Source organism: Labrus mixtus, chromosome 12, assembly GCF_963584025.1.
Source record: "Labrus mixtus chromosome 12, fLabMix1.1, whole genome shotgun sequence".
Taxonomy (NCBI): domain Eukaryota; kingdom Metazoa; phylum Chordata; class Actinopteri; order Labriformes; family Labridae; genus Labrus; species Labrus mixtus.
In genome coordinates, this window is record NC_083623.1 from 9,223,707 (window position 1) to 9,249,652 (window position 25,946).

A 25,946-nucleotide genomic window follows, 5' to 3' on the forward strand; every position below is an offset into this window, starting at 1 on the left:
TAAAACATTTTAAAAAAAATATCAAATTCTTGGTATTTAAACCACTTTTTTTTCATTGTTAGTTGAACCAATCCTTCACTCTGGATTTAGCTCCTCAGTTCACCAGCTTGAGCTAAAGTGCTAAATGTAGCATTCTGGTGCAAGATTGCTGCCACTTCTACCCTAGCTAGGTGACACAAACACTTGAAGAAAATAGTTTTTAACACTTTGTCGGAAATGTGTTCAATATTTATTTGTCTTCATATACAAACCAAAAAGGCTCCACATTATACGACTGATGTTGAGCTGTTTCAATGTGTTGAAGCTCTAATCCTAGTAAGGAATCGAGGCAGTAGTTGGATATTGACAACACGTTTATTGGGATGAAGTGTCGGGTTTTGTGGACTTGCACACCAAGTTTTTTACAGTTAGGTCATATAAGGTTTTTTTTTTTTCAGGTATAATGGTAAACATCCTCGATGAGGTCACAACGACCCCGTGATGAGAGGTCAGCAGCTGGACGATCATCCACAGCACAGGCTCACAAACTCTTTGAACTCTACAACCACTTGAAGCTTTACAGCATGCAATCAATGGCTCTAAATGTTGTGCAGGAAGTATCGACAAGTCGGATCATCACAAGGAACGCACTTTTAAATTTAACTCACAGAGCATGTGTACAACATATACATATTCTTATTATTTAGATGATTTCATTATAGTGAGCTGACTCCCTTGTGGGTTAACCGACAAGCTTGACGACACTTTGGTTCTGTACAGTCACAAATCTGGAAACACACACACGCACACACACACGACCTTCCATTGCTGAAACAACAAAACAAATCATCACAGACGAGTACACGCACAAAAAAAAAATCACTTTGATGAGAAGACATTAAGATGGCCTCGGAGGCACACAATAAATAGGATGATTGAGAAATGTTTCACTCGAACAGCAGGTCTTCATCGGTCACCTCCGTCAGCATGTTGGAGGGCTCTGCGATGGGACCCAGCTTAGCCAGACGCGCCGCGATTTCCAGTTCTGTTCTTTCCCTGAGCTGCTTCTTCTTCTCCTGGATCTTCTTCAGCCTGGTACCGAGAAGAGGAGGAAAGATTATCATCATCATAAGATAAAAAACATAAATAAGGTAAGTCAGCCACAGCATGTAGACTTGACTTGTTAATGTAAACTTGAGGACATATTGGTTGGAACATTTTTTTAAAACAGGGCATGTGTCACCTGTAGAACTCCTCTCGTTCTCTCTCATCCAGCTCTGTGACGATGTAGGTGAGGGTGCGATCAATCCGGGGAATAATCACTGCAAAGATCAAGCTGATGTTAGAGTCCTAACTCTCTGAGAGATTAAAAAAGGCAGCAATCATGCATGTTAAGAGTGAGTTTTTACCATGCTCAATAGCGTTCACACGCCGGTTGGTAATCTTGATGGCTTCGTCCAGAGTGACAAAAGATGTCTGCAGACAGAAAGAGATCAAATGTGTCAAAACTTCTCGATCACATCCATTTACTAACCTGAAATGTTAAATAAATATGTGAATACTTTGATTAGTTTTCCATTAAAAACTACTCTGAGTATGAAGACAAAAACACATTTGACATGTACCGGTAGTTTTAAATATTCACGCTAAGAGTACTGAAATAGATCATGACGCGCAAGACGCAGATCTCATAAGTCGTGAGATATATGTCAGCAAAATGTGTTTTGTGCATATGTTTTTGTGTTTTTGCAACCCTGAGGATACAAAGATAAATATGTTGAGAACTCGAGAAAACAACCAGAAATTATTTGTAATCATGGGGAAACAGAGTACATAAAATATAAGAATGCATGTCAAAATGTGTCACCCTTTCAGAGTGTTACATATTCTCAAGTGGTCAATATTATTTAGGCTTTAGCAAGTAAGCAGCACTTGCATGTCGGAGCATGTTTTGTATTTAAACTCTGGATTTGTAGGCGAAAAGTTTCTAAAGCTGTCACATAAAGTATCAAAACGTATGATGTGGTGTAAAGTATAAAGCCGTATAAAAACTGACAGCACTCAAAAGTACCAAAAAAAAAAGAATTACCTGGCACCGTCATTGTACCGCATCATATTTGTAACAGCGCCCCCTACCTGTAAGGAGGCCAGCTCCACCAGCAGCTCCACGGCTCTGGCGTAGTTCCTCTTCAACCGAGAGAGCTGCTCTCCTCCTCGGGCCAGACCGGTCAGCTCGTAACCTGAGAGACGCAGTGACGGTGAGAACTCTCCGTCGTGCACTGATCACACAAACTAACTCCAAACAAACATGACTTACTGTCTCCGCCTTCTTGGTAGTGCTCAAAAACTGGAAGGGTGACACCTGATAAAAAAAAGAATATGTATAAGACATTTTTTTCACCAACAGTGAGTTAAAAAAAAAGTAACAGCTCAAATCTTTTTTTTAAGGCTAACCTGCCACGTTGTCCTTCTTGGCGCGGACCTTCACTTGAGCTTTGTTGACATTCTGGATCACAGTTGTGCTGTGGACAGGATCACAGACTCCCATTAACGTGAAATAGATTGTTTGTTGTTTTAACACGTGCATTCTGTGATTATTTTCACCTCTACGTCAGTATCTTGTCTAAAAATGACAAGAATGTCCTTGAAAACATAACAGTCACAGCTCAACATGCATTCTGGAGCTTTTGCTATTTGCTTGTCCAATGAAATGCGTAGCTAACTGTTATGTCCCTCCCCCTTTTTGCACAGAGCCTACTGCCAAGAGAGCAGTCATGGGTCATCACTGTGTTTGTCTTTGAATGTTCCCACATTCAGAGCTGTGTGTTTCTCTAAATACGTTTCCACAACGTGTCCCTCCCTAACTTCCTGTTTTGCAAAAGAAATACATAAATATGTATCTGTCAGCTTTAAATAAAAAAAAAACATGTCACGTGATCGTTCTCTGACTCTTACCTGAAGTCTCCGGCTGCAAATTTGGCTTCAGCCAATGAGAAAGCAGCCTCTCTCATCACCTCTCCCATCTTAGTCTTAGTCTAAGGGAAAACAGATGGAAACACTGCTTTAAGAAACCGTCAGGTGCTATCAAAGAAACCAACGCATGGAGAACACTTTTCACTCTCGTTAATTATTTTCCACTGACTTCAATGATTTTGCGGAGGATCTGACGGAAGCGCATGGAGAGGGCGTCAGATTTCTTCTTCAGCAGGTTGCGGCCAGTCTGTGCACCTTTTAGCCGAGCCTTCATGATGGTCTGAGCCCTGGGGGGGAAAGAAGAAAGGATAAATAAAGTTAAATTACATTATTCAGCGCTTTGAAGAGAAGCAGTAAAGATTAAATACAACCAGTCTGAATCAGCAGCATTGAATCTATTTACAGTTTCTAAATATCGGTATGTTAATCCATTGAAAATATAGTAATCCTGATTTTGTTAACGTTGCTTTTGGTCTTGTTCACTGTAAATTAGTTATTTATGACATTCATGAGGGGGGTAATATCAGTCTTTTTAGTATTATTTGATGTACATGCTGTTAAAACTACAAACTTTTCCCAACATTGTTTAGTTCAAAGTTTCCTAGCGCCCTAGAAATTCACAAAACAATCAACAATCTACAAACAAACATTTGGAGTTGCATTTCTTTCCTGATGCAACATCTGCATTCAACATCGTCAACATCTTTGTTTGGCAAATTCTGAGCATTTTTAAAAACACTAATTCTGCCTCTGGACTGTCGTTCAGTGAAATAACCCTACAACCTGTCAAGTTCACGTCAGAAAACTAAGACGTGTCTCGTGATGTCAGTTCACAATTAGTGAGTCATTGTTACATTACATTCATTCTGCAGACGTTTCTCTCGGGTTTCATATACTTGAGAGATCTCTGTTACAAATTTGCAATCCTAATTGTAGGCTGATGTCATTTTATGGCGGTGTAACTATTATGAGATCATAATAGACCAGCTCTTAGTTATGCTGCTATAGGCTTAGACTACCGGGGGAACTGGCATCTCTCTCTCTCTCTCTCTCTCTCTGCATATACAGTACATCATATGACTGCATGTATCTATCGTTGGTTGACGGCCTGCCAGAACAACCCCCCTCCCCCACGCTCCCTATCCCTCTTCCTGCATTTTATCCCATCTCTCCCCCTATCCCCTTCCAAGATCCGGCCGAAGATTTCTGCCTTTTAATAAGGCAGTTTTTTCTTACCACTGTAACTTTTGCCGCTTTGCTAAAGTGCTCATGATGGATAGGCCGGATCTTTGTAATATAGCAATAATTAAGGTATTTTACCTGCTTTTTGTAAAGTGTCTCGAGATAACACTTGTTATGAGTTGACGCTATACAAATAAAAATTGATTGATTGATTGATCATTTCTTTATATTTAGAGTGACTCAAAATGTAATTTTCTTCTGGTTGGTAATCCACTTTCTATGTTCATGTCCCAGCTCAGTGATATTTGCAACCAATTATCAGTTTATTGTTCAGTGTTTCCTCTAGGTTTACAGCATTGGGGAGGGGGGGAGAGACACGCCGACACAAACACTTGAAGGAATCTTTGTGTTCATGTTACTTTTAATGACAGATGTCCTTTTCTATCAGAAAGGTATCCTTAAATGACTTCTTTCCCTGATTTCAGATTATATCCACTATCCTATCACTACAATAAAGACACAAAAAGCCCAAAAATAAATCTTTAAAAAAAAATATATATATGTATATATATATATAATAATGTTAATATATAACATGTATAATGGTAGGGGAAACACTGTTGTTGATCTACTTTCTACGTGTACAGTATGTGTAGGATTGGATCAATATGGTGAAATGATTAGCAGTAAAATCACAGGAGTCTTCACTGATCATGAGATCTAGTCAAGGAAAAGATTTACTGACTGAAAAGAAAATGTTTAACACACCATCTCATGCTGACAGCTCACACAAGGATCATGATAGAAACATCACATGACAAATGAAAGAATCTTCCTCTTTCCACAGCACCCTGACACAGATATAAAATTATATTTAAGCTTAAGACGGAATCCCTTCATGTGGTTTTAACTGGATTTCAGAGCAGACAAGAGATATAAATCATAGCTTTGAGAAACTGGTAATCCATACATGAACAAATGAGCATAATTATAAAGCTGGCTAAAGAAGCTACAGTGGGCTAGCATCGAGCTAACAAACAAGCTGCTTACATTCTGGAGGGGAACACGTCGATCCTTTCTTTTCCAGACATCTTCTCGTCTTCTGGTCGATGATTGAGGTGTTCTGTTTACTTCAGTTTCCTCAAACTAACACGGAAACCTTACCTGTTATTCTCCTGTAATAAGCTAAGCATTAAATACGTTTGTTATTCGTGCAGGATTGGATTGGATTTGATGGTCGTGATCTTGTCCCGGCGGATGATCAGCTGGCCTCTGATCATGTGACTAAACGTGTCGCGGTTCTGCACATGCGCGCGTCGGGGGAGAAAAAAAAGCCCCTACGATCTTTTTCCGGGTCGCGATATTAGCACACCCCATGAATGTGAGCTAGCGGGCCCGAGTTCTTCTTTGAAAAATATCTCGGAAGAAACAAAAAAGTGGACATTTAAACACTCCCAACACGGAAAATAACATTTTATCGTCCCGTAACCACATGATACAGGTGAGTTTTAATAGATAAGGACTGTGTTGGAGAGAGAGTGGAGGCTGCTAGCTGGGAGAGCTAACCTGTAGCCTCCTCTCTGCTGCATGTGCCGCATGTGAGTCTGAAACCGGGTTTATTAGCCGGGAAGCTAACGGGTGTTTAAGTAACTGTTCTTCTTCCCTTTTGCCGGACACCGTCTCTTTCTATCTGATTTCATACATGTCCATTCTCGTTGTTAACACGAGACAGTCATTTAAATGAGATTGTGTTTGTTAATGAGCGTGTTTGTTCTTATTTGTAACAGTTTCTGCTGGTGTGCATTGCATCATCCCATTCAAAGACAAAAAATGTGGAATAAAACAGCTTTCCTGTTCTCCCAATCTCAGATCAGTTGTTTAGTGAATCTTTTCCAGGGTTAACTCAGGTCAGATCACCTGCTTTTATTTAAAAAAAACAAAAACAACAAGCAGAAACACAAAGAACCATTTTAAACACAGCTTTTGGGTGTGTTCCTGATATTCTGTCTACTGTGATTATTTACATCGTTACCTGTTGGAGTTGGGAATGGACAAATATTTCTTTAGCAACCTTTAAAAAAAAATAAAAACATTAATTGTAACATCACGATGAGTTAAAGCCTCCAGGAGAGACATATAGATACAGAACTGGTACAATAGTTTGTGCAAAGCTGTCATTGTCTCCATTGTTGGTGCTGTGTGGTTTTTGTTTTCTATAGCCTGTTGACAAAAGTCCCCAAGGTTAGGGTTAGTTTGTTGAGACTGCATGAAAATAAATATAATATAATATAATAAAATAAAATAGAATTACTTTATTGATCCCAAACTGGGAAATTGTGGCGTTACAGCAGCAGGTTATCCAAACACACAATATTAGCAAATCTAAACACAATATAATATTAAATACAAAGTAAATAAGTACTAAAAATATCAAAAATAAGAATCTGAATATATACAACCAGGATTTAACTGAGCATTACTAGTCGAGGGTCGAGGGTTCAATCCCCAGCTGGGCAACGTGTCCGATGTGTCCTTGGGCAAGACACTTAACCCCAAGTTGCTCCCGCTGCTTCAGTGGTGGTGTATGAATGGGATTAGTTACTTCTGATGGATGATACTACATAGCGATCACTACCATCAGTGTGTGAATGTGTAGGTGTGACCTGCGGTGTAGAAGCGCTTTGAGTAGTCGGAAGACTAGATAAGCGCTATGTAAGCTCAAGTCCATTTACCATTTAAATAGGAAGATTAAATATGGAAGATTGAATGTAAATGTGCAAAAAATAGAGTTGTAAATGGACAGTATTGACATAAGTTAAAGTGCATGCGTGTAGACATATTATAAGCAGAAACTATTCAATATAACAGCGAGTAGACAGACAAATGAAGTGAACATGCAGGGATCATTTGTAAACATGTGCAGAACAGATTACAGTATGGAGAGACAGATATTATCATGATGACAGTTCTCTGCTGTTGTACAGAGTTACGGCCTTCGGTAAGAAAGATTTCTTGTGTCTGTCCTTGTTGATAGCGGAGTTGTGTCAGTCTGTTGGAGAAGCTGCTCCGCTGTTTGTCCAGTACGTTGTGCAGAGGGTGATCAGGATTATCCATAACGGATAACAGTTTGTCCAGAGTCCTCCTCTCTGTCACCACGACAGAAGAGTCCAGTATAAATCAGTTTGTACTTCAGGTTATGACTCCGGTGTGGATGCAAGTTTCACCAGATAAACAGTGGATACACTTTTTGAGTTTGTGTAATGGTTACATTAGATTTTGTTTTTAAATAACTGTGTAATGTGTTTGATATATCTCTTGAGCCTTTTGGGAATCTGGGGCTGAGAAATTGATGTAAAAAAAAGCCATTATTGAGGCTACACCTGCGAACCTTTAGGTGGAGTCTTTAGTAAGAACCTTTGATGGGTAATTTACAAAATTGGTAGCCGGATTTGTGGGAAAACATATTTGACAGACTTTTAAATCCCCGGTCTCTCTTTGTGTCAAATTCCTCAGCGATGCCAGGGCTCAGCTGTCGATTTTACCAGCACCGCTTCCCGGAGGTGGAGGATGTCGTGATGGTGAACGTGAGGTCCATCGCCGAGATGGGCGCCTACGTCAGCCTTCTGGAGTACAACAACATCGAGGGCATGATCCTCCTGAGCGAGTTGTCCCGTCGACGTATCCGCTCCATCAACAAGCTCATCCGCATCGGCCGCAATGAGTGTGTGGTTGTTATCCGAGTAGACAAAGAGAAGGGTGAGTTAGAGTTGTTGTTTATGTCTTGGCTTTGAAAACATGTCTCTGAATGTGTCTGCACTTAAACCAGAAAGTGCTACATGACAGAATCTAATTGAGAATTCAGCATTTTTAATCTAATCTAGCAAACTGCCAGCTGTCTTCTTCCTTTTCTGGACTCCTTTGTGTTCACATCCAGTCCTGCTGTGAGTCTTTACTGATGACGTCTCTTCAATTTGTTTCTAGGATACATCGATTTATCAAAAAGAAGAGTTTCACCAGAGGAGGCCATCAAGTGTGAAGATAAATTCACTAAATCTAAAACTGTAAGTCGAAGCTTGTTCTTCTTTTTGCTTACATCATTAAGATAAGATCAAAATTCAACGTGTACATTTTTCTCTTTCATGACAAGTTTATAACAACTGTAGCAGAATGTAAGCAGGTTCACTGTTTAACTTTTGTGATCGATAATATCAGAATGACAGACACTTTATTTACCGCCGGGGGACAGTAGGTCATTGCTCTTACTCACTATATAGCAGTAAAGATATAGGAATTAAATAAGAACTAAAGCATTAGTTCAATGAGGGCAGAGTTTTTGGAGGAACACGGCTACGTACAAAAACTGCAGAATTGCACAGCAGGCTTTTATTTGTTCAGAAATGAGTGTCTTTTATATGAACTTTTGAGTCAGTGTGGATGATGCGGGTTGTTGTGTTTACAGGTGTACAGCATCCTGCGACACGTGGCCGAGGTGTTGGAATACAGTAAGGACGAGCAGCTAGAGAGCTTGTACCAGCGCACCGCCTGGGTCTTTGATGAGAAATACAAGCGGCCTGGATACGGAGCCTATGATGTCTTCAAACAGGCCGTGTCGTAAGTGGTTGCTTTTGAAGCTTGTCGTGAAGAATGGCTCGAGGCATAAATATTAATTTAACAAGTATAATGTCAGATCATGCATTGAATGTCTTCCCTCTACAGAGATCCTGCCATTCTTGACGGGCTGGAGTTAACAGAGGAGGAGAGGAATGTGCTAATCGATAACATCAACAGGCGACTCACCCCTCAGGCTGTCAAAATCAGAGCCGGTATGAATTTGAATACGAAGATGACAATTGGCCGTTATTAACTGTAGCTGTTACACGACTGCTTCTCAGTATTTCATTGATGAAGTGACAATGTTCCCCTCTCTCCTGCAGACATTGAGGTAGCATGTTATGGGTATGAGGGCATCGATGCTGTGAAGGAGGCTCTGAGGGCGGGGCTAGGCTGCTCCACTGAAGCCATGCCAATCAAGGTAACGTTCCCACGGTCCTAACAGTAAGCGACCTGTTGGTTTTAGGCTGTCAGAGCTTGAACGTGAATCAAACTGGGATGTGTTGTAAATCTGCTGCGTTCTTTCTTTTTTTCCCCCCCAGATCAACCTGATCGCTCCCCCTCGCTACGTGATGACGACGACCACGCTGGAGCGCACAGAGGGCCTGTCTGTCCTCAATCAGGCCATGGCTGCGATCAAGGAGAAGATTGAGGAGAAACGAGGCGTCTTCAACATCCAGATGGAGGTGAGTGGCCTTGGGATTATTTTGTGTGTTTCTTAAATTAACACTGTCTTCGAGTTTAAAAAAAAAAAAATGGTGTTACGTTCTACATAACCAAAAGCTCTAAAGGGAGTGATGAGGGTATTTTACTAAATACTGTTATTAAGTTCTGAAGGTTTTTGGAGATGTGATTCTGGATATTTTTTGGAATTCTGGATTTTTCAAACCTGAAAAGTCTACGGCCATATATTTGACGACTCTTTTTTGCTCATCCTTTTATTTATGGATAATCACCATCTTTAGAAACTAGTGGACGATCTCACCTTACTGTCCACTACTCACATACGTGTTTGATGTAGCGTCTGAACACACTCTGCAGGAGATCAGAGAAAGACATCTGTTGTTTCTTTTTTCCTTAAATGTTATGATTGTTGTGCAAGGTCTCATCTTAAATATGAACCTTTATGACATGAGACAGCTTGAGAGAGACAGGAAATACAAAGAGAGAGAGAGAGAGAGAGGAGGATGACATGCACCAAACAGTGTCAGGATCAGGAGTTGAACCTGTGTCCAGTGACTCAGCCTCTGTACATGGGGCGTCTGCTTTACCAACTCTACCAGCTAAACCAGCTCTCCAAAATATGAACCCTTTAATGCCGTTGTGTAAATCGTTTGGTGCAGTTGGTTGTTGCTGATGATGTTATTCTGCACTTTTGGTTTTGATACATTAAGTTTTTAGGTTCCTTTTTTTTTAAAGGGTTTTTGGACGTTCATGCCTTTTTATTTTTAGAGATAGGAAAGTGGATAAAATTGAAAATCTGGGTGAGAGAGTGAGGAATGACATGCGGGAAAGGAACCCAGGCCCCCCCCCCCCCCCCCCGCTCTGAGGACTATGCCTCCGTACATGGGATGCACGCACTCACCGCTTGGTGCCCCTGTTTATTGTTTTTTATTGTTATTTTGTTTTCTTAAAGTCCAGCCTTCTCACATGAGTCACCTGTTGTGATAACAGAATAGTGACTAAAACGTTTTAAAACAGGAGTTTGGTCTGGGCGACTTGGGCGATGAAGATTGTCAGGGACGTACGGGTCTCATGGTTATTTAACAGTAAAATGTATTGTTTTAGATTTTTGTTATCTGATTTTTTCACTTGGTGTTTATTTAGATTTTGCGGTGCCGATGATGTTGTCCTTGTGTTTCTTGTCCTCTTGTGTGCTGCGAAACAAATTTCCCCTTGTGGGACAATAAACAATCTGAATTCAGCAGCTTTCTCCTCCCATTCAGCGTGTTGGCAGGCAGGTGCGAATGAGTTACTATGGTTACGGGGACACTTTGTCATTAAAACATTTTCCTCACCCTTCTATTAATGAAAACTAAAACTCAAATAATGTAACTGTAATAACTACTCTCTGAGTGAAAATCATGTTGTGGAAAAAAAGTTTTTATTTTGTAGGTCAAATCTGAAGCACGACTTTATCAGTTTATGATAGCACTTACGGTACTTGGACCTAACAACACTGCTAGCTTAATAATTCACTCGTATCAGATTTACCTTTCTTCCTGACTCTAAAATGATTTGAGTTTTCATCCGGATGTGAACAATTCTCTCTACTTTTTTTTTTTTTTTTTTTTTTTTAGCCTAAGGTGGTGACGGACACGGATGAGACAGAGCTCGCCCGGCAGCTGGAGAGGCTAGAGCGGGAGAACGCCGAGGTCGATGGAGACGATGACGACGAGGAGATGGAGGCCAAAGCGGAGGACTAGAGTCGCTCCTCATAGGAAAGGCTGGTGGGGAGAGAAAAAAAACCAAACCATCAAAGGAGAAATGTGGACACAACTGACCACAGTGGCTCAGTCCAACAGATGTTATCTTTCTCATTGCAAACATTAACAGACGTGAATCGTTCATTGGCAAACGTCCCGGTTTGTTCAGTAGCAAAGTTTGTTTCAAAGGCGGGTGACACTAACAGCTGTCCTCTCATCCAGACATGGACACAAAGAAAGCTAAATTACAAACAAACACCGAAATAGTTCCTATTTTTAAATTTGAATAAAATCCAAGCAGTTTACAAGCAGTGGCCTTCTCTTACCTCTTGCTTTAGAGCTCAGTGTCCTCAGTCTCCAACGAGGAAACGCATCAGCTCGTCTGTCTCTACACCGCTCAGCAGTGACTTCATGTGCTGTTTTCTCTTCCAGTTGAAGGAGTTTTACTGGCAAGACCTGCTGCTGTTTATCTCACATGGCATCAATAAAGTTCTGGAAGTTTTGATCTCAAAGCGTCTTTGTCGGCTGCTGTGAGTACGTTGTATGAAACGGAACCAGAACCAGGGTTGTTTTCAAGGATAGCTTTTCTTTTCCTTGTTGCTTTCTTCTGCAACAAATACTAAGTTCTGCAAATTCGTAACTCAGAGTAAGAAAGTTGAATGTGTTAAACTTAATAAGAGTGAGGGGAATCAAAGTCAAAGTCAACTTTATTGTCAATTTCAAAATATGCCAGACATACAGTGGAATCGAAATTGCATTTGTCTCCAACCCGCGGTGCAATACAACCAAATGAGGTAAAAAGATAAAATAAAATGAGGTAGAAATAAGATAAATAATATTTATTTCTAAATTGTGCAAAATGGTAAATAAATAAAATACAATTTTAAGAAAAAGTAAACTTGTGCAATATGTGCAGTGTTCATTAAACGGATTGATTGATTGATTGAATAAATAACAGAACAGGGAAAAATGTGTTAAATAGATATTAAATCCCTTTAAAAACACATCTTTAAAAAAAACTTTTATGGAACAAACAAGAAACCATGCTTTAAAATATCTAATCATATCTCACTATTGCTCCTTCATGTTGTACTGGAAATGATACAATAGTTTATAGTTATTACTTGAGTGTGACTAGTTTGTTTTCAAGGTTAACAGAATTGTTTTAAACAAATGCATTAACCTTCAAATCAATAGAAACCTTTTTATGTTTCAGAAGCAAAACATTTACTGGTAGTCCATAGTGACAGTTGATGATTACAATAAGCAGGTATAAAGACCTTACTATTCATTTAATATCTCAAACGAGCAGGTAAAAACACCCAACGTTAGTCCATCATGAGCACTTAGCAACGTTACAGTGGCAAGAAAAAACTTCCTTATACGAGGCAGTACTGACTAAAAATCTAAAAGGAATATTAAATATTTTAGTTTTAAAATTGAAACTTAAGTAGCTATAACTAAAAGGACATTGATTTGTAAACTGGTTGAATACCTGGAGACGTACTGTACCTTAGTACCACACGCTTGCTAGCAAACTAATGAATGTGCTGCAAAATGTTAAAGATTGATCACACTTTTGTAACCACTAATTGGTTTGTTACAACAAAGCCTTTTTGGACTTACATTGTTATAAGGGTACAAATACATACTGTGCCATCTAAGAAGGTTAAAGTATGTTTTGCTTCAATTCAACTTTACTATGGGGAGAGTTGGAGTCAATAAACAGTACACAAAGCTATAAAAATCATTTTTATTCAAATGTTCACCAATACAAAAACAAATGGAGAGCATCTTTACAGCTTCAAAACCTCAAAGTTCTCTTTCATGTTCTGAGCTCATTTTTCTTACAGTGGTTATGATGCGTGTTTGTGTGTGCTTTGACAACTCCAGGATGTCACCGCCACCCAAGGATATTCTGAGGGTCTAATCACATTTAAAATGACAACAAGGTGCTTCTTTGAAAACGGTGTTGGCAAGAAGAGAGCATGCTGACACGGTCATCAGGAATGTGATGCAGAAAAATGAAGACAGGGAAAATCTGTTCACTGGACAGAAATTAAGAGTTGTGTTCAAAACCCTGAATAAATAACCCTGTAAAACATCACATCCTTGTTTTGCATACTCTAAAGTGTGCGTTCACTTAATAAACATGTAACTACAGGCCAGATTCCACACTTCAGAGACTCTAAAAGTGACCTGATCCTGCAGACAAGCGTTCCTTAAAAGTGTGATGGCATGTATACAAAGTCAATATAGGACCACAACACCTTATCCTGCAACACAACAATGGTCCATGGTGTCTGTCAGCAGTTACCTCAGAATTATTTCATCATATTCAGATAATGATGTACTGTATTTACACAAACGCACAGACACTGTCAGCACCTACAAACAGAGCGGAGGTGAACGTAGCCTGAGTATGTTGAGGAGAAAAAAATGGACATCATGACCTGGACAACTGGTGCGAGTATGAGAATGATCAGGGTCTGATGTTATTCTGTCGTGTGGGATGACATACTGTGCTACACTATTTTACACAATGCTCCAGAAAAAAAAAAAAAGTATCTTCATAAGGTGTTTTTGCTTATTTCACCAGTCCAATCTTCTTGGCTTCAGTTTCATAAATGAGTAACCTCCACATCTTCACTATGAAGACTTCAGCTTCTTCATCAAGAACCTAAAACAGGAGGAGAGAGGTTTATAAAGATTCACATGTAGAGAATCCATGAGAAATAACAGCGCAAAAAAGGACAGATACAGAGTGAAGTCAGAAGCCGTCATCTCTAGTTTGTATCTAATTTGAAGACAAACAGTATTTACATATTACAAACATTTCTTTTCACTAATTTTATCAACAAAACAATAATTGTCAAATACAATAAAGCTATTTATTTTTGCAAAATGCTACAAATAAAATTCTGATGCTAATCATAAATCTATGTTTTTAACCAGCTACATACAGTATCTAGCCCCATCTCAAAGTGGATCACAAACTCTATGACAAAATTTTTGCAGACTGATGGGATGGTTGTGATAAAAATCCATTCACGACTTTCAGCCATTATTTCTAAAATGCTATATTTGACGAGATAATAATGCCACAGCATCAACATGGATATTCTGAAAAAAATAATTGAGGCAGAAGATAATGTTAGAGGCTTATTTTTCCAGTACACTACTCACCATGGCAACATCATCCAAAATACTCTGTGGCATGCTGTGAGCCATCACCTGGGAAACACAAAAATATTACATTCATCTCATGTTTCACTTCCTCTCACAGTTTGGAAAAGGTTTCATGTGCAGACACACACACAATCTTTACCTTGGTGCAGACAAAGTCCACTAACGTTGCCTCCTCCTCTCCGATGTACTCGATAATCTTTTTATTGATCCAGGGCCGAACACGTCGCTCCATTAACAACTAAAAAAAAAAAGACAACACATGTTTTGTAGATGTGCAAAATACTTGCAAGACATTTCCTCTCCTGCTACAGATGAAGCAAAAACTAACCCATTGAGGCCTCATCAAATACTGTCTCCTCTAGTTTAGTTTAGTTAACATGAATGGTCTTAGGTTTCTACAGATACAGAGGTCAAATCCAGTAAGACACAACACATCCTTCCTCGTCTCCTCACCGTGTCTACCATGGTCCAGTCCAGGGGGTAGGAGAACAGCTCGGGCTTTCCTGTGGGAATCTTTTCTATCAGAGTCTTGATGTGTTTACGTTTTTCCTCAGTGTTAGCCCCCTTTATGCTGGAGAGACCAGCTCCGTCCACCCCGAGGCTTTTGTCGTCGTCGTAATCAAGGGGCACCAGCTTCCTCTTGCGAGGCTGCTCATCAGTCTCCTCGTCATCAAACTTGTCAAAGACGCTGTCCACGGGCAGCTTCTTCCTCTTACCCGTGTTGGGCTGACTGGGGCTTCCTGTGGCACCTGCAGACGATCATGAGTACAGTTTTCCAATTAATTTATGTTGATAGAATAACCCATTCTGCAGTGAATAAAGCCGACAAAAAGGATGTCTATTTCCAGGAGAATTTTGCAGTTGTCATAACGTAAAAAGTGATTAATAGAAGATTAAGTAGACTTTAAGCTACTGTGAGTAATTTAAGGTTTGTGTCGATTTTGGTGAACCCTGTAACCAGCTGTTCTCCATACATGTGACTCTTCTGGCTCTGCAGTAACAGTTCACCAAGTCATCAAGAACTTGTCTTTGTGCTGCTTTCATTTAATTGGATAGAACAATCACAACAAAAAATGCTTTATTATTTTTTAAGTTGGATGAAAGGACTTTGGATGATGTATCACACAAACTGCTGACAACAGATGTGTAAGTGGTGCATTATGGTCTATGTAGGCTACAGAGAGTGGAGAAATGTAAACTTCTTGTCTGAATCCTGAGGATTTCTGGAAAAGGTTGGTGTTTTTTTTTGCATATACCCACAAAAATACATCTAAAATACTTTTTTTCCTCGTTCACACTTTCTTTAATACTCACCCAGTTTGAGACTGAGGCCGATCTTTGGCCGGTGCTCCTCCTGCGGCAGCGCTTCAGGGGGTGAGTTCTCATGGGGGATGATGATGCCGCAGGGGGACTCTTCACCGGGTGTGTTCGGGGATGCGTTGCCACTGGCCGATGACACCGACGGCGCTGCTGTGATGGGCCTCATTGTGGGCTTCAAGCAAGGTTTCACATCAGGGTTATCTTCATCGTTGTCATAATCATCATCCTCGCCCTCCTCCACCTCATCGTCAGAGGGGGCAGGCCGTGATCGGGCCTCTACTCTGTCCTGGTGGTCTTGTCTGCGGTCTCTGTGGTCTCTTGAACTCCTGTGGCGTTCCCGTTCCACAACAGGCTCAGGCTCTTGGATGATGGGAGGTTGTCTCAGACGCTCCTCCTCTTCCTCCTCCATCTGCACCAATTAGAAGCAGAAATGAAGAAGATTAGCACCCAATCACTGTGTTTTACAGACAGGAAGGTCAGCAGACGGTGAAAACTGGACAACACAGATGTTCAGAGATGCAGAGAGATTCAGATGATAAAGTGACCTTCACAAAGACAACACACGGCATGTTCACTCACTACACACATACAGACACACCAACACATTATTATGATCGTATAGAAGCATACCCTGCGTAGCTCTGCGTCTGGGTTTGGATGTCCCTCGTCTAGCAGCCTCTGTCTGATCTCCTCCAGCTCCTCCTTCTCTCTCTTCCTGTCACGCTCGTCCGCCTCCATCTCCTTCTCTCTGTCTCTGAGACGCTTCTGCAGCGCACTGCCCCTAGGGGTCACACCAGAAATTACAGCCTTCAGAACAATAGCCATAGCAGCAGTGCTGCATTTGCTGCTACACACGTCAGATCTGGGTCACAGCATGTGCTGCGTCTTTCTACCAATTAAAACATGTGCAGGTGCCTCAAGGCTCAGATGAGAAAAATTCATTATTTAAAGTGCAGGTCCTTTTTACATTCATTTAATTTGATCTAATGTTTATATTTTTCAATCCATCTTCCTGGCCCAGTAAAGAAAGCACTTGCTCACCTGTAGTATTTGGGGTCATCTCTTTCATCATCGTAGTCTTCAAGAAATTCTTTTAGCCGCTTGCCCTCTTTAACCTGAAGACACACAAGACCGGGTAAAATCAATCTAGATCTGCCAACAAATGTTATCATCTGCCTAATTAAACAGCATCAGATGAATCCCAAATAAAGACTTATAATTGAGAGCAAATAATGAAGTATTTTACATTTAGTTTAAAACAATTGGACAATTTTGGTTATACATGAGGGAAAATGGGGAGCCCTTCTAACCACCAGGGTGTCTTCATTTTGCTCTCACCATTTCACGTCGACGCTCATCATCCCTCTCAGACTCCTTGCTGTAATCTCGCGCCTTCTTCCTCTCCCTGAGCTCCCAGTTTTTTAGACGCTGTAGTTATAATAGTGTCCGTTAAGCCACAATCAAAAACAATCATGAATCAGCAAAAAAACAGAAAAAGGGAATATTTTTATTCACTTAAGAGTTGGTAGAGACACAGACATGTAAAGTTTAAAGAGTGCAGCCTTGTATCATTTGGGCATAACCTGCAATGTATCTGATATTTTATCCTGGGGGTCTCAAATAATGTTTAAGGGTCAACGTGAAGAAACAGAGAATAAGAGCAGTGAGCACATATTGTACATTACTCTGAGTTTGGACATTCACATAAATGAGAAGGGAGAACATTATGCACTAAATGGGAGTAATATCAGCCCAAGTGACCTCCCAGCCTTTCATACCTCCTGATAGGCTGCTTCTTTGTCTCTGAGTTTCCTCTCCAGCTTCCTGCGTTCATACGCCTCCTCTTCATCCTCTTGGTCTCGTTTCTTTTCTCTATCTCGGTCTCGACTCACCTCCCTGAAAAAAGAAAAGAAAGGAGGTAAGAATTAAGTACCGGTATTATTCATGTCTCCTAATGTAAACAACACAAATCAAATGTTAACTTTGAAATATGTCAATCAAACAAAGTCTAAGAATGCACAAAAGCTGTGGGGAGGTTTAAAGGGATACTTCACCCATTTGCATTAAGCTTTGTATCATTAGAAACCTGGTAGTATTTTTGAATGGTCGTGCATCCCGCCCTCATTTTCCCCTGAGATGGGAAATCTTTGTATTTCTAAGTCTGAAAAGGAGCTTCCAGTGACGCAAAATGACAATTATTGTGTCACTGGAAGCTGTTGGGGTTAGTGGGGTGAAACTACAACGCTAGTTCCTCATATTTTCGACCACTGAAGCTACAGACCAATCACAGATCAGTGGGTGGGAACTCGCTCCCAGAATCGAAACTTAACTTCCACCATATTGCTTGGAAGCTATGCTAACAGGCTCCATGGAGAAAGCTGATAATGAAGAAAATATAAATATAGCGGCGAGACGGCTGCTGCCGACAGGCCGGTCTTGTGCCGCTGGCCGCCTGTCAGCAGCAACCGTCTCGTGGCTATATTGCTGCCCGGCGCCGACCACTGCCAGCTCAGCAGCCGAGACATAAGGCCTGCCTGTCGGCGTGAGGACGAGGAGCCGGGGCGGTCTGGTAGTGTCGGTGCTCTCACTGTTTGCCTATGGTCACAGACATAGAGTCTGTTTTCTGCCAGGAATTTCCAAGATCAATTGTGGAAGAAATCTCTGAATCAGTTGAGGAAATGGCCTCATGTGTTGAAGTAAATATGTCTGTAAATGTTTTTATTACTTTATTGTATATTTTGGATAAACTGTAACGATCGAATTTCCCTCTGGGATTAATAAAGTATTTCTGATTCTGAACTAGAGGACCTTAGTGGGAGTGGCATGCGGTGCTGTGCATTCTGGGATTTGGTGTCTTTCATCCACATGAGCCAAAAACACACTTTCTGCCTTTTCTCAGCCAAGAAGGCACCAACTTCAGAATGTATTTCCCATTTCTACTACATATATGACCCAATGTCAGTACAGATTCATGTTTCAACGGGTGAAGTATCCCTTTAACCATTTACAATGTGAAGTAAAAACAAGTGTAATGTCTTCACCTGGATCTGCTACGGTCAGGACTCCTGTCACGGCTTCTGTCTCTCTCCCAGTCTCGGTCTCGCTCCCTCTCTCTGGGCCTTCGGTCGCGGTCTTTGTCTCTGTCTCTGTCCCGTTCTCGCTCTCTTTCCTTCTCCCGTTCCCGCTCCCGTTCCTTCTCCCTCTCGCGGTCCCGCCGCTCTCTTTCCCGCTCTCGCTCCTTTTCGCGATCCCTCCTGTCTTTCTCAAACTCCAGCCGCTCCTTCTCTCGCTTGTCCTTCTCTTCTTCTAGTTTCTGCAGAGCAAAACACAAGACGAGTTCAGCCAATGGCGTGCAAGATCCGGGGAGTCTTTGCAGGCAATTTTGTACCGTGCACAGATCAAGTGGTTTCCAGACTTTGAAAAACAAAAAAGGGGGGTTTCATAAAGGAACATGCCCTACTCTTATCAATGCAAAGCTCGTGGGAAAAGCTAGAACGCTCACTTGGCAAAGGATCAAAAGGCTCTCCCTCACAGAGAGACAGCTTCTTCATTTAGTAACTGACAGTATAATCTACAAATTAGCGAAAATGTAACTGGAAACCACTTTTAATGGTAAATGCGATCTGTGAAACATGTTCAACTTGAGGCATTCATAACGAGAAAAGGCGCTGCAAAAGACAAGGCTTTTTCTCTCCTTAGGAGCCCTCTTCTCAGAACAAGGAAAACAAAAACAGAAAACAGGCGTCAGTCTTTTGTTGAACTAGTTATTTGTGACTTACAGGTGTTGAACTACGGACTCAGCCCTTCGCTGCCCCTACAAGCCTTTTAAGTTAGGCCTGGGAGGAAAGCAGGTCACACGTATACAAGGGAAAAACGTTATGGGATTCTGTCTTGCTTCAGCATCATCATTATCATCATCATCATTAAAACAACAGCCTTTATTTAAACAGGTAACATTTGGTACAGTGCTAAAACAAGAAATGGACATTAATAACATCAGTTACATTTCTGCACAGAGAATTGAAATTGTAGAAGCGGTCTTACCCCTGCGGATGTCTTCAGCAGCTCTTCATGACTCTTTCAGACTCACACACACACTTTCATACTCTACCTTTAAAAGGCATTACACACAAGGCTTTCATTTAAATGTAGCATTCGGTATTCACATTACTGTAGCAACAAAAAAAGCTTAAAAGTTCTGTGTTTAATAGTAGTGAAGCTTTGGCAGCAAGTGGAATACATTTTTACGTTAATCGTTTAACTCTCACAAAGTGATTAAGCCACAGAAGGTCAGGCTATTTTCAGCGGGACACTATGGCTGGATAGAAAGCCTGGGGTGTAATGCAGCTCAAGAGAAGGGAACCTATGACATGAGAAAGTTGGAAGATGCTGGCTGAGGTTTAAGATCTAAATTAGCTAAGGTCATCTAAACCAATGTTCTTTTAGTCGAGCATAAAACCTGATGTTTTACTTTTTCATCCGTTTTGATTCTTTCTTACTTACCTGTGTAGAGTGTCTACCAGGGCTGGTCAACACTAACTGGACCGATGCAGATTATCAACTTTTGGCTTATCACGGTCAATAAGAGGTTCAAATGTTGTACATCAATGTGTGTACTACTTTATCAATTTTATTTCACATTTATTTTTAGTTTGTATAACTATTGTTTTCTAAAGCAATACATGTAAGGGGAAAGTGTACTGCTGTATTACCTTTGAGTATTTCATTCTGATCAAGCATCTTGTGATTGCGAAGTTCTGATTCCTTCTGTTTTTCTATTTATTTGCTGCGAACAAAGCCTGAGTGATGTCACTAGTTGGTGACGCCATGCTGGAAATGCTGTATCAGCCTAATTTCAGTAAACCTACAGTACGTAATGTTCATTTCTGCTGTGAAAACAGGCATTTTTGAATAGGATGTGTATGTGTCTCCCAGGTCCACTAGAGACATCCTCAAACAGACACTCAAGGAACTTTTTTTTGCACTTTTCTTTTTTTAACACCGTAGATTGCAGCTTGTTTATTTGACCTTGTTGCAGAAGTTAGTTTTGAGAGAATTTCACCTTGTCTTATACTACCAGTGAGTGAGGACATCTTTCCTGCTTTATTTTCACTCTGTAAACAGACACTCACTGATCTATCTTTCAGAAAAGAAGAAGAAAAAAGGCAGAGAGGGAAAGACACAGATGGAAGATAGTATACACACAACACACACAGAGGGCACTTACCTTGTCATTCTTCAGATCAGCATGCTGCTGTGGAGAGGGCGCCCCCCTGAGCTAGCATCATAAAAAGCTACAGCCAAAGTCACTGCAGTGGTTATTGACAGAGTCCTTGTGCCTCAACATGAACACCATTAAGACAGAGCATCATTTACAGAGGACTCGCACAGGTTCACTGACTCTCAAGCTTTCAGGGCACCACCATAATGTGACAAAATGAGGGTAAAGGGGCACGAAGGGACTTTTATTTTTTTGTTGGCCTGGTGGAGCATCATGAGCCTGAGCCAACACACAGAAAGGTGCGGTACAGTTGCCCCTATGCAAGCCCTCAAGAGGGGGGCGCCCAGTATATGTATTAAGTAAATGAAGGCTGATACTTACATCCTATCCTCGTTACTTTTTCCAAAGCTCTGAGATTCATCTTGCTTTAGTCACCATATGATCACTATCATAATGGTGGGGTTTAATGAATAGATTAGCTTTTAAGTAACTTTACATCGTCTCCATGCATTTTTGTGTGATGAATGAAGAATGGATGTATAATATTTACACCTAAGTAGTTTCACTATGGTGATCAAAGGTGTCAATCAGGCCTGAGAAAGGTGACAAAAGTTCTAGCCGTCTGCCTACTTGTGATGCTTGAACATTCAAAATGAAACATTTCATAAAATAAGGGGCGAATTCAGATGTTTGTTGGTGTAAATTTAAGGACTGCCAATTTGTAGCACATTATGAATATTACTGAGAGCAAGAAAGGCTTGGTAAATGTGTAGACTAAATGTGCAAGCACTAGGCGTGATCAATATAAACAGCTGCTGTCCAAAACCTGTAATGTCAACTACAAGATCGAAAGAGCTACTTTACCTTGTGAGTGTCTCGAAATTTACTAATCTCTCTGGAGATCAGGTCTCTCTTGTCCTCCTCCATGTCAATCGTGTTGATGTCATCCTAAAGAGAGAAAAAAAACATCAATGAGACAGTCGAATTAGGAATCTACATTTTTAACTGCAGGAGACAAACATTCAAAGTAAGTGTGAAGTAAATGAAGGCTGCCCTACCTCCTCTTTTTTCTCCTTTTTTCTCTTTCTTCGCTGAGAGTCCTCGTCTGTTGAAGGTGCATTGAGTTCAGCGGCATATTCCCTCATGAGTCCATCAATAGCACCTTTGACTATCTGATCCTTCTTCTTTGTTTCTTCGTCCAGAACCTCCTCCTCATCATCACCTCCATCCTCTGCCTTCTTATTCTGCCGATGTAGATTTAAAAAAAATCTTTAATTTTAGTGATGACTCTAAATGACTAATTTAGTCATTGCAAGAGATAACTATCAGATTGGTCGGAAACTCATAAGATTAAACTCGATTTTACCCCATTGGCAGTCTTCTTCTTGGCCTTCCACTCGTCCAGCTGAGCCTTAGTTTTGGCATCCACCTTCACTAAAAGATTTTTGTCTCCAATCTGCAGGTCATGAAGCAGCCGCAGGGCTCGCAATGTGGACTCTGGCTCCTTGTACTCACAGAACCCAAAGGCTGCAACAGATAATGAAACGGAAAAAGACATGAGCGCAGATTCAACATCACGTGTGCCTTGAAAGGGAACCATTTAAATGTTTAAGTGAAACAATCTTGTTGATATAGGGCTCATCACACAAGTTTACTATTGACGTATTTCCTGACACAATGATGTTTAATGTGTTTGTTAAGTGGGGGTTGTTGCTGCTGTATAAACTCAATGATGAAATCGCCAAACAGACTGTGGATTATTCTACGGTTTAATCGGCCGAGGTCAGACAGTTACAACAGAACACAAATTGTTAACAATCACGAACTGACAAAGTTTCTATGTTAACAGACTTGCTTATATTCTGCTAGAAGGTACATCCTATAAATTATTGGCTACTTTGGTGCATCTCTATAAGGCCAGAAAGAAGACATCAGCTTGATGTCAGACATATACATTTCATTCTTAGCAAGCTTTTGCTTACAACAGACAGTTGGCTCCAAACCAAATATAACTCTGCTGCTATGAGATGTTTTACATAGATATGGTTACAGTTTCAACCTAAGAGAAAGAGTTACTCTTCGATGGTAGACAGATTTAAATGGTTCATCCACAAAGTTACCAGAATGTATGAATTCATGAAAACAGCGTGTAAGAAGAAGTACCTTGAAGCTTGCCAGAGGCTCCTTGGACCCTCTTCCAACTCAGAACGATCCCACATTTCTAGGACATAAACATAAAGACTGGAGAAGGTCATGACTTAAGTCAAAAAGCAAAGGATTGTCATTTTTAGCAAGTTGCCAACACAATTTTAAGCTAAATGTAATGGTGAGTATATGTGTCATCATTGTATACTGAGTGATATTCTTCATCGATTAGTGTTGCTTCATAAGATATGAAGGATAAAACATCTTTTGGAAATCTAACATTAAGATTATAGATTTGACTATGTGTAAATTCTTCTCTGACACTTACCGCAAGCAGCTGTCTGATCAGCATGTCTGAAGCTTTCTCTGATATGTTCCCCACAAACACTGTGGTGGTGGGTCCACTGCTCTCATCGTTGTCTTTGGCTCGCAGAAGAGCAATATCCTTCTTATGGACTGGAGGCTTACTGACCACTGTCACAGAGGGCAACATTACTGTTGGGGTAGAGGTCATGATGCCCACGTGAACTGGGATCATCGGAGTCCCTAAAACCGCCAAAAAAAATGTACATCAATAAAGAGACAATGCAGTCAGATACCAAACATTTTACTTTAGATTACTGGCTTTATAACTGTAAATCCTCGATTCCTCCGTAGGGAAGACTGACATAGTCACTTCTAAAAACAGTATATTAAACTCATTTACCTAGAGACGGGTGGTTGCTTACCTGAGGGGAAACCTGCATACTGTGGAGGTATCCCAGGAGGTGGCAAAAGCGGCCGATTTAGGTGAGGGGGGAAGGACATTCTGGGTGATAATTGAACCGACCTGATGAAGAAACAGGGACATCTATTAGCAGTCTATCTGTGGGAGATGTATTTGACTCTCACTTTATGGACGTGTGTATATTCAACATTAGGAATAGTGGGCTAAACGTACGCAAGTAATCGCTTATTTTCAATGAAATAATGTTAAGCACATGCTGTCATAACTCTGTACAACAGCTCACCTCATGCGAGCAGAGAACTGTCATCATGATAATATCTGTCTCTCCATACTGTAATCTGTTCTGCACATGTTTACAAATTATCCCTGCACTCATGTTCACTTCATTTGGCTGTCTACTCGCCGTTATATTGAATAGTTTCTTATGGTGGCTGGGAAGTGCAAAGCAAAATTACAAAGTGTTAAACACTTTTACAAAATGTGAGACAAATTTACATTTTGAAAAACATTTTTACATTTTATGAAACAAAATTACAAAACCAAAAAAACTTACCAAGGACAAAACAAATTATACAAGATGTGAAACACTTTTACCATTCCCCAAACTAATTTACAAACGACAGAATCTTGACGGAAAGGGAATGTACCGCGACAAAATAAAACAAAACAAAATGACCCCTCACTCGATCACTTCCGGGTCACTTCTGACATTTGGTACATTCCCATTTTGTCAAGATTTCTGTCGTTTGTAAATTTGTTTGGGGATTGTAAAAGTGTTTCACATCTTGTAAATTTGTTTTATAAAATGTAAATGTGTTATTTTCTTGGTATAAGTGTGTTTTGGTTTTGTAATTTTGTTTTCTAAAAATGTAAAAAGTTTTTCAAAATGTAAATTTGTCTCACATTTGTAATTGTGCTTTGCACTTATCAGCCACCGTAGTTTCTACTGATAACATGTCAACACTCCTGCACTTTAACTTATAGCATCACTGATTACACAGCTCCCTATGTCAATACTGTCCATTTACAACTCTGTTTTTGCACATTTACATTTAATCTTTCATATTTAAGACTAGTAATGCTTAGTTAAATCCTGGTTGTATATATTCACATTCTTAGTTTTGATATTTTTAGTACTTATTTACTTTGTATTTAATATTATATTGTGTTTAGATTGCTAATATTGTGTTTTTTACTAATATTGTGTGTTTGTACAACCTGCTGCTGTAACGCCACAATTTCCCAGTTTGGGATCAATAAAGTTATTCTATTTTATTATATTATATTCTGTCGATATTATCAAATTGTTCATGAATCCTTGACTTGTTATTCATCTTAAACACTACTAGAAGTTAAATGAGGATAATGAGGTACATTCGTTAACCTTATACAATAAAGCCCCCAGGTTAAAGTGTTAATACTTAAGTTATATATGATATTGTAGGTTAAAACTACACGCTTCTTAACTCAACACGCATGTAGGTAACATAAAAAAAACAGCAGCTTAGTTAGCTAAAGCTAGCGTTAAGCACGCTACCGTACCCGGCACAGCTAACTTAAAATAAGCTATCATTAGCTGCGGAACAAGCAGAAACTCCTCTTAATTGCCTAAATATTCATTTGGAATGAACATGAAAATATACAAATATACATACCCCAAATTAGGCGGCGTACAAAGTGATAAAACCCGCAACTAGACGGTTAGTAAAGATAAAAAAAATCCTTTGTAACGTCCCGAATGTTTGATTAGCACGCTGGCTCGTCACGTCACGGGCCTTCGAAAATATTGACGCATGCGCTTTACGTGCTGGACTACAGGCGCGCTTGTTATGTTTGACTGGACGTGCAGCGGACGGAGCTGTGGCATTCAAAGGCTACTTTTAAGATAAATAAGATAAGATAAGATAGTTTTTATTCATCCCAGCAGGGAAATTTAGGTGTTCCAGCAGCCAGCATACATACAAACACACAACACAACGCATATATACATACATATCCCACCCACACAAAAAACATGAGCCCACAATACAGAGCCAGGATAAAAAAGTGGTATGGATGGTCCATGTGCATAAGTAGCTGTTACTCATAGATAACAGTACAAAATACTAAAACTGCCAGTGCATAGTATGATAGATAAATAAAGAATTTTTATTTTTAAAAAAGCAGTCAAGTG

The 25,946-nt window shown here is 40.2% G+C and overlaps 3 protein-coding genes across 3 annotated transcripts; 1 reads left to right on the top strand and 2 right to left on the bottom strand.

Annotated features, from left to right (window-relative positions):
• Positions 1-335: 335 nt before the first annotated feature.
• Positions 336-5,372, bottom strand: atp6v1d (ATPase H+ transporting V1 subunit D). The gene is made up of 9 exons (XM_061051840.1): positions 5,185-5,372; positions 3,122-3,239; positions 2,935-3,014; positions 2,434-2,501; positions 2,297-2,341; positions 2,116-2,219; positions 1,389-1,455; positions 1,223-1,301; positions 336-1,071 (listed from the first exon to the last, which is right to left on the bottom strand). Exons 1-9 carry the CDS (start codon positions 5,223-5,225, stop codon positions 927-929), a joined length of 747 nt encoding a protein of 248 aa, XP_060907823.1. The 5' UTR covers positions 5,226-5,372; the 3' UTR covers positions 336-926.
• A 101-nt stretch (positions 5,373-5,473) lies between these two features.
• On the top strand, positions 5,474-11,676 carry eif2s1b (eukaryotic translation initiation factor 2, subunit 1 alpha b). The gene is made up of 8 exons (XM_061051829.1): positions 5,474-5,635; positions 7,648-7,890; positions 8,116-8,195; positions 8,594-8,745; positions 8,851-8,957; positions 9,069-9,166; positions 9,288-9,431; positions 11,046-11,676. The coding sequence occupies exons 2-8, from the start codon at positions 7,650-7,652 to the stop codon at positions 11,169-11,171; spliced, it is 948 nt and encodes a 315-aa protein (XP_060907812.1). The 5' UTR covers positions 5,474-5,635; positions 7,648-7,649; the 3' UTR covers positions 11,172-11,676.
• A 1,234-nt stretch (positions 11,677-12,910) lies between these two features.
• rbm25b (RNA binding motif protein 25b) lies at positions 12,911-25,577 on the bottom strand. The gene is made up of 17 exons (XM_061051830.1): positions 25,429-25,577; positions 23,775-23,875; positions 23,375-23,592; positions 23,065-23,122; positions 22,268-22,428; positions 21,960-22,145; positions 21,766-21,849; positions 18,722-18,993; positions 17,459-17,576; positions 17,019-17,108; positions 16,722-16,795; positions 16,311-16,461; positions 15,675-16,089; positions 14,814-15,109; positions 14,500-14,598; positions 14,358-14,405; positions 12,911-13,851 (listed from the first exon to the last, which is right to left on the bottom strand). Exons 2-17 carry the CDS (start codon positions 23,851-23,853, stop codon positions 13,759-13,761), a joined length of 2,442 nt encoding a protein of 813 aa, XP_060907813.1. The 5' UTR covers positions 23,854-23,875; positions 25,429-25,577; the 3' UTR covers positions 12,911-13,758.
• Positions 25,578-25,946: the final 369 nt, after the last annotated feature.

Coding starts and splice junctions, on each gene's coding strand:
- atp6v1d (XM_061051840.1), bottom strand. CDS start 5,225: ATGTCTGGAAAAGAAAGGATCGACGTGTTCCCCTCCAGAAT. Junction 1,302..1,388: donor TGTGAACGCTATTGAGCATG/GTAAAAACTCAC, acceptor TGATCTTTGCAG/TGATTATTCCCCGGATTGAT. Junction 1,072..1,222: donor GAACGAGAGGAGTTCTACAG/GTGACACATGCC, acceptor TCTCGGTACCAG/GCTGAAGAAGATCCAGGAGA.
- eif2s1b (XM_061051829.1), top strand. CDS start 7,650: ATGCCAGGGCTCAGCTGTCGATTTTACCAGCACCGCTTCCCGGAGGTG. Junction 7,891..8,115: donor CCGAGTAGACAAAGAGAAGG/GTGAGTTAGAGT, acceptor ATTTGTTTCTAG/GATACATCGATTTATCAAAA. Junction 9,432..11,045: donor TCTTCAACATCCAGATGGAG/GTGAGTGGCCTT, acceptor TTTTTTTTTTAG/CCTAAGGTGGTGACGGACAC.
- rbm25b (XM_061051830.1), bottom strand. CDS start 23,853: ATGTCCTTCCCCCCTCACCTAAATCGGCCGCTTTTGCCACCTCCTGGG. Junction 23,123..23,374: donor TGATCAGACAGCTGCTTGCG/GTAAGTGTCAGA, acceptor TTTATGTCCTAG/AAATGTGGGATCGTTCTGAG. Junction 16,796..17,018: donor ATGAGCGTCGACGTGAAATG/GTGAGAGCAAAA, acceptor GTGTGTCTTCAG/GTTAAAGAGGGCAAGCGGCT.